Source organism: Aegilops tauschii, chromosome 7 (genome assembly GCF_002575655.3).
Source record: "Aegilops tauschii subsp. strangulata cultivar AL8/78 chromosome 7, Aet v6.0, whole genome shotgun sequence".
Taxonomy (NCBI): domain Eukaryota; kingdom Viridiplantae; phylum Streptophyta; class Magnoliopsida; order Poales; family Poaceae; genus Aegilops; species Aegilops tauschii.
This window is the reverse complement of record NC_053041.3, coordinates 501,254,572-501,261,770: the sequence shown is the minus strand read 5'-3', so window position 1 is coordinate 501,261,770 and position 7,199 is coordinate 501,254,572. Positions and strand designations below refer to the sequence as shown.

Genomic DNA, 7,199 nt, shown 5'->3' with positions numbered 1-7,199 from the left:
ACTTGGGGCTGCATTCTAGGGCTGCTTAATTTATTTATCTATTTTGCAATTTTTCTATTATAGGGCAACAGTTGGAGGACTGTTTTTTTGTGCCTCAAATGCCCTAAAAAGGCCTACTTATAGGGCAGCTAATGAACGAACTCGGTAACGCGTACTGCTCCAGCCCGTTTAACTCGGTCCAGAAAGACCCAATTAAAGCCCAACAAGGGCATGCCGGCCTTGTCGCCCACCCACCTAACAACTTGGGCTTCCCGATCGGGTCCCTTCCTCCTCCGTTCCCAATCCGAATCCACCAACGCAGAGGAGTGGCGAGAGAATCTCCGGAGAAGAAGCAGGAGCGGGTGCGGCGGCGAGGTCGATGTCGACGACGGCGGGGTACCTGGCGCGGCGCGCGGGGCAGAAGGAGCGGGTGCGGCTCCTCTACCGCCGCGCGCTCAAGGACACCCTCAACTGGGCCGTCCACCGCCATCTCTTCTACCAGGACGTGAGCGCCCCTCTCCCCCACCCTCCCCCGATCTCCCCGCCCCCTCGCGGATCTGACCCCGTGTTCTTCTCCCGTGCAGGCGTCCGAGCTCAGGGACAAGTTCGAGGCCAACAGAAATGTGGTAAGACTGAAGATTCGGGTCTCCCCCCCCTTCGTCTATTTGCTGACGACTCGCATCTGACGCCGATCCCCGTCGTGTTCTCATGGATTTCCTCTGTGTGTGTGTGTGTGTATCGCAGGAGAACCTGGACGTGATCGATAGGCTCATCGAGGACGCGGAGGCGCAGCAGAGGAACTTCCAGCACCCGGATCCTTACATTGGTAAGCCTTGAAATGGTTGCGCCCTTGGTTCCTGCTGCTGGTGCCTCTGTTTGTGGATGTGATACTGCGCGGTAAATCATGTTGCGTGATACTTGCAGTTGTTTTGTTACGCTGCTGAACATTGAGTCACTGATCATTCACTCGGGAATGTTTTTGATCACTCAGGCCCGATGAATTTGTATGGTTTACTGAAGCTGTGAGCTCAAGCCTGCATTTTTTTATGATTGATTGTGTGTAGTTAGAGGCGTAGAGCTACTTGGAGGCATGTCTTGTCATCACTTAATTCATCACATTATCTTGTTATTTCATTTTGCTGGTTTGTAGAACTACTTATTAGCTTTCAGTAATAGAGGAGTATCCTCCTCTCTAAGAAATAATTCAGGTTATCTTAGGATACCAATATTTGCTTGAGGCGTGAGCTGTGTTGTTTAGTCACAACTAACTGCTGTAGTGAGTAGTGACGTGATCTTCATGTTTTAGTCAGTGCTAACCTTCACTGCAAACGTAACATTCTCAGGCCAGAAATGTACAGACTTGTTGCATATTCATTTCAGTGTCACACTATTCTGATTCAGGCCAAACTTTATTTACCATCAGTTTATCCTTGAGAATAGAGGCTGCTTCAGCTTTATGATACACATTCTGTTGTGCAAAATAGCCTTTTTTAGAAATAAAATAAAAATTGTTGCGCATACTTTTGTTTCATAATCGATAGATAATGTACTTAGGCTTTAGATTAAAGTGAAAAACTGACACATTTTCAGATAGGTTATTTTCGGTACTATAGGATCTTAAGATCATACTACCTGTAACAAACTGCTCATGTGCGATTTCCTTTGATGCAATTGCTTTCTTACCCTATGTTACCTGTTTAACAAATGTGATTTTGGGGTTTTGGTATGCTGTGATTCTTCTGATCGATGAGGTTATGCAATGTATCTACTCTGCAGTTCCATGGGCTCCTGGTGGCACTAAATTCACAAGGAACCCTCCTCCACCTGAAGGGGTAAGAACATATATGAAATTTATTTAACATATCTGAGTTGTTAAGATACTTCTGTTTATAGTGCTGTGTTTGGAGCTTCTAATGTGAGATATCTTACAAAAATTCTTATGCAGATCTCAGTTCAAATTAGTTGACCAGTTGATTAATTAAAACAGTTTACTTTATGCAGCGTTTGTCTGTCAAAATGCACGACGACTACTTTTTGACTAAACCTTTTGTTTGTTGCCAGAATGTGTTATAAGCTTAGCTCCTCAAGCTTAGCTCCTCAAATTTTTTTTTTGCTGAAGCGTTTAAAGTACTTTAGACCATTTTCTTGGTTAACCAGTCATCTCGTGCATGCTGCTCCTGAAGAGGCAAATTTCATGATATTTATTGTTTGATGTAGTTCCCCTTGACCATGCAATGCCTATGAAACTGTTACACTACTGTTAAAATGGTATATTGTCTTTGCAGATTGAGATTATCTACAACTATGGCAAAGAAGACCAATGAACAAGAATCATGCATTTGTGAGCAGAGCCTGGCACCTGCGGAGTGCAAAGGACTTACTTTCACTTTTCCAGATGATAGCATGCAACTGAGCTGCTGTATGATTGTTAAGAACAAAATAAAATTACTCGCCTCCTTCCATGTGTTTCTTTTATCATGGATGTTGTATGGCAACTATTTTGTGCTCATCAGCTAGTTCATCGTTTACATTTACTAAGCTTTCTTTGTCAAGTAAGTTATGCATGACTAAAATGTTTGAACGCACAACCATCGATATGCTGCTATTCGTTTGGGGGCCTTGCTGGTAGTCCCCAAATGAGGGTGGGGTTATGAGCATCTCCAACAGGTGATGTATAATAGGCACTCAAAAGCAGTTTTAGGGGACCAAAAGGTGAGTTTTAGGCATTACAAATTGTTCTCCCCCAACATATGATAAAAATTAGGGCATCATTGCTCCAACAGATGATGTAAAATAGGGCACCGCAATTACATACATGTTGAAACAAACAATATCAAATTCATCTCAAAGGAATCCCAAACAAATAAAACACAAATAGTACAAACATAACATCAAACTCATCAATCCACGACATCAAATCATTACATAGTTCATCAATGCACATCATAATCAACACAAATTTGTCATCACACATGACAACAAAGTTTATCACACGTGACATGGAACACACAGATAAAGCTAGTGCTCTTGTTGCCCATGCCATATCCACCACCCCTCAACGAGATCTTTTTGAAGATCGTCGTGCTTATAGGAATCTCGAATGTCATGGTACACCTCAAAAAGCGTCGGATTCGGTCTTCCATTCTACATGACCACACCGGTTGTCACATGAGTTCATAGAAGGTGTAATCCATATCTTTTCAACACTCATTCTCAATGATCATGCATGATCATGTAAGTTGTGATGATGTACCAACCAAGGATCTCCTGATCTCAAAACCTAGCCGGTCCTCGCATAATAGCAAAACGGGCTTGCAAAATCTCAAAAGCCATTTTCAAATCTTTCCTGGTAGTCGCTTAAGTATTATGGAAGTAGAGTTCTTTTAACCTTGGGGGGGGGGGGGGGGGGTTAAAATTGGCTTCAGAAAAGTAGCCCACTTCGGTTATATCTGATCCACAAGGTAGTGGCCCACGTTGTACGTATGACCATTTGCTTGTAAATCCATCGATGGCGATTCCCCATTGGCTAACTTTGAAAAGAGAGGTGACCGTTGGAGCACACTGATGTCATTGTAAGATCTAGACATCCCAAAATGTGCATGCCAAATCCATGTCTCCAAAGCGGCCATGCCATGCTGCATGGCGGTTCTACCACTTCCAGTGCATGCAATCAATTGAGCCAAACATACCTGGAAACCCACATGCTTTGTTCATCTCCAAAAGTCCCGTCGTGTCTTGAGCATTGCGTGCTCTCAAATACTCTGGCCCAAACACTTCAACTGCTTCCGTCGCTTCATTGAAGATATGGAGCCCCGCGACGTTTGGCTTCATGGTCGCCGCTACAAGTGGTCTCATGAGCAAGACCACCCTGCTCTTGTGCGGAACAATATGGTGTTGTGCACACCTACCTGGGATTTGATGCAACTGTAGTGCCTACTTCGCTGCCTATCTTCTGCGGCCTCGGACCATTGTCCTCTCTTCATTGAATGCGCTGCCGCCAAGCGCTTCCACTTTGAGCGGTTCTGTCCTAAACTAGATGTCTACCTCAATGTGGTTTCTGAGGATTGGAACTCCGTCCACCTGGACCCCGAACCTTTCCGACGCAACTTTGCACGTCTCAAGGAGACTGCCTGACAACTTCGTAGTTGAACTAAAACGGCGGGAAACATCTCTCTGCGGTTGCTTCTTGTGCATGAGCTTATCGCGCGTTTGAATGAGGCTGCTAGCCGACCGCTCTCTGCCTTCGTGTCTTGGCTTCGCCGCAGGCTGCAGTGCACCTACCTGGGTTTGCCCTCTCTTGAAAGATCTATCATGCGACAGTGTGCTCTGTCGGATTTCGGGTTCCGGCAAAACCCTTGAGGTTCGAACACTAGGGTGCGCACAAAGATCCCCCCTACCAAATCACGCCCTCAGCCTCACCGCGATCTCGAAGGGCTAGCTAGACGAACTCGCAACACAAGAGACACAAGGTTTATACTGGTTCGGGCCACCGTTGTGGTGTAATACCCTACTCCAGTGTGGTGGTGGTGGATTGCCTCTTGGGCTGGTGATGAACAGTACAAGGGGAAGAACAACCTCCTGAGGAGACGTGTTCTTGTGCTCGGTGAATGTGTTTGGGTGAGGATGGCTCAAGATGAGACCTAGATCGGTTCTAGCTGAGTTGCCCCCTTTGGGTGGTGGCTAGTCCTATTTATAGAGGCCATGGTCCTCTCCCCAAATATTGAGCGGGAAGGGAGCCAACAATGGCCAATTTGAAAGGGGACAGCTAGTACAAGCTATCCTGACAAAAGCAGTCTTGGCCTGCCAAAGGCTCTGGTGGTGACGCCGTCTTGGGCTCCACGGCGACCTCCGTTCTGCTGGTGTTGGTCTCGTTGCACTGATATGGAAACCTTTGCCTGATGCCTCGGTACTCCTCGCATGTGCTTGCCTCCTTAGCACCAAAGAGGAAACGAGGACACTGTGCGCGCTGGCGCCCGCCTGGCCTTGGTCGTCATGGCTGACGTCGTAGGAACCTCACGAGGTTCGCCTTGCCTTGATCTCTCCGCTCCTCGCGAGCCAGCTTGGTGAGGTCGCTCCTGAGGAGGTCTTGTGTCGTCCGCCTCGCGAGGCTTGGCCCCTCGCGAGGGTCTTGAATGCTTGTTGGTGAAGACGGGCCGTACTGGGCCTCGAGTGGAGCCACGCCGCGGGCCGCAGGCAGGCAAGTCTGGGGACCCCCGTTCCCAGAACGCCGACAGTAGCCCTCGGGCCCAAGGCGCGCTCGGACTTGGCTTCGGGGCGAAGCCAAAGGGCAAGTGCGGAGTGCCGCGGGCCCCAACAGCCTGCGGCCTTGGTCGACGTGTGGCGATTGATTGGACGTGGGCGTCTCCGCTTTCCCACGCTGCCTCGGCAACTACCCGACTTGACGAGTCCCTGCTGCATGCAAGGAAAAAACCATCATTACCTGTGATCGCGGGATTGCCGGTTGGCCTTCTCCTGCTATAAATGAGGAGGGGGCGGAGCCCCCGTTGCTCATTTCTTCCTGTTCCGCTTGCTTCTTCTTCCTTGCTCCTTTGCCAGTTGTGACTCCATGGCGCCGATCCGAAGGTTTTCGATCGGAGAGAAAGGAAAAGCCCCCCGCGACGGGCCCGGGCCGCTTCCGCCGAAGAAGAGGCCAAGCCGCCACCGCGACGTGGTCATAAGGCCAGAGGTGACAAGGCCTTGGTACGAGCGACCTCCTCCTGGGTACCCGCTGCCTCTATACGCCCAAGCTGAGGGCTCCGGAGGAAGAGGCGGCGAGCGGCGCAGTCCGCACCGCGGCCGGAGTCGTCACGCAATGGCGATGCACACCGTCGCCCCAGGGGCCCACGTCGTGGACTTCTCGCGCGAACTCGTGCTGTGGGCGGCGATGCCTCCGCGCTCCTAGATCCGCTTCCCCCAGTTCTTCTCCGCCGAGATGCCGCCGAGGGGGCCCCTCGAGATATGGCTGCAACACGCGGACTGCGATGCCCCGGCGACCGGAGCGGAAGTGGAAGCCATCTCTCTGGGTGACGGTGTCCTGGACTAGGGGATACTCACTACGTTGTCTCCCGACCAGCTGGATCGAGCCGAGAACCCCCATGGCGGTTCACTATATATTGGGCCAGTTCGGATAGACCATGCCGCATACAAGGAGGATTCCACAAGACTTGGCGCCCAAGACAAGGACTCCTCTAAACCCTAGGCATACGGTGCATATATAAACCGAGGCCAGGCTAGTCAATAGACAATCTCATATTCATTACTACAATCTCGTGGTAGATACATGTACTATGTACTACACCCATATGAATACAATCAAAAGCAGCATGTAGGGTATTATCTCATCAAGAGAGCCCGAAGCTGGGTAAAACTCCGTGTCCATGTTACCATCGCTCCCAGACGCCTAGCTTAGGACTCCTACAACGAGATACGCCGGATATTGAACTGACATTGGTGCTTTCATTGAGAGCCTTCTGGCGGTCGCCACGGGGCAATGGGAATTCGGATAGTCTCCGGCGCGATCTACGCATCGGAGCCGAGCTTTATGGTCGATGTCGGCATCTTTTGTCGCCGGCTTGACTGGCCACCTTGGCTTAACCAAGGACTGTGCCCTACCTCCGATCATCATGTTCGGATGAGGGCCTTCGTCAACATCAACTCCGATCTCTATCATGATCATGGAAGAATCATCCATGGAGCTCGGGGGCTCAACGTCAACATTGCCCTCGGGTGACCGTGCTGTTTTTTCCGAACAGCAAACTTGTATCCGCTGCCACCACCTCCTCGAGCATTGCTTTGACGATTCCTTCGGTGGAATTGTGCGGAATTAAGTGTACAACAACCATGCCAAATTCCATCGAGTTCCGATGAAGGAATCTCTGGCAATCTACGATATACCGGAGCCCTGTCAAATCTGGATGGGAATCTGGACGAGTTTAGGGCGTGGTCTCCAGAGCCCAGCTCAGAGGTCCTTTGGAAGATCCAACCGTTCATCAGCTGCGGAATTCCCATATCTACCACCCCTCCAAATTTCAGCTCGATCTGACGGTTCAAACTCCGAGAACCTTCCGATGAGTGGACCAATTTTCGGATCTGTTTTCTGCGCAAATACGAATCCGACCCGAGTTCATGTTTCTTCATGAACGGAATATTGGACAACCCTTTTGAAGGAATTTTTTTCTAGGGTATTGTGCGTTGTTTTTAAACACGTAGCCATAAAATTT

The 7,199-nt window shown here is 49.4% G+C and overlaps 1 protein-coding gene across 1 annotated transcript; it reads left to right on the top strand.

Moving 5' to 3' along the window:
• Window positions 1-213: 213 nt before the first annotated feature.
• LOC109773490 (NADH dehydrogenase [ubiquinone] 1 beta subcomplex subunit 9) lies at window positions 214-2,513 on the top strand. Its single transcript, XM_020332184.4, has 5 exons — window positions 214-484; window positions 564-605; window positions 724-805; window positions 1,756-1,811; window positions 2,265-2,513. Exons 1-5 carry the CDS (start codon window positions 359-361, stop codon window positions 2,301-2,303), a joined length of 345 nt encoding a protein of 114 aa, XP_020187773.1. The 5' UTR covers window positions 214-358; the 3' UTR covers window positions 2,304-2,513.
• The last annotated feature ends 4,686 nt before the right edge of the window (window positions 2,514-7,199 follow it).

What these genes read in the sequence shown, in the direction of transcription:
- LOC109773490 (XM_020332184.4), top strand. Translation starts at nt 359, where the DNA reads ATGTCGACGACGGCGGGGTACCTGGCGCGGCGCGCGGGGCAGAAGGAG. An exon ending in GCCATCTCTTCTACCAGGAC is followed by an intron (nt 485 to 563) that starts GTGAGCGCCCCT and finishes TCTCCCGTGCAG; the next exon opens with GCGTCCGAGCTCAGGGACAA. An exon ending in ACCCTCCTCCACCTGAAGGG is followed by an intron (nt 1,812 to 2,264) that starts GTAAGAACATAT and finishes TTGTCTTTGCAG; the next exon opens with ATTGAGATTATCTACAACTA.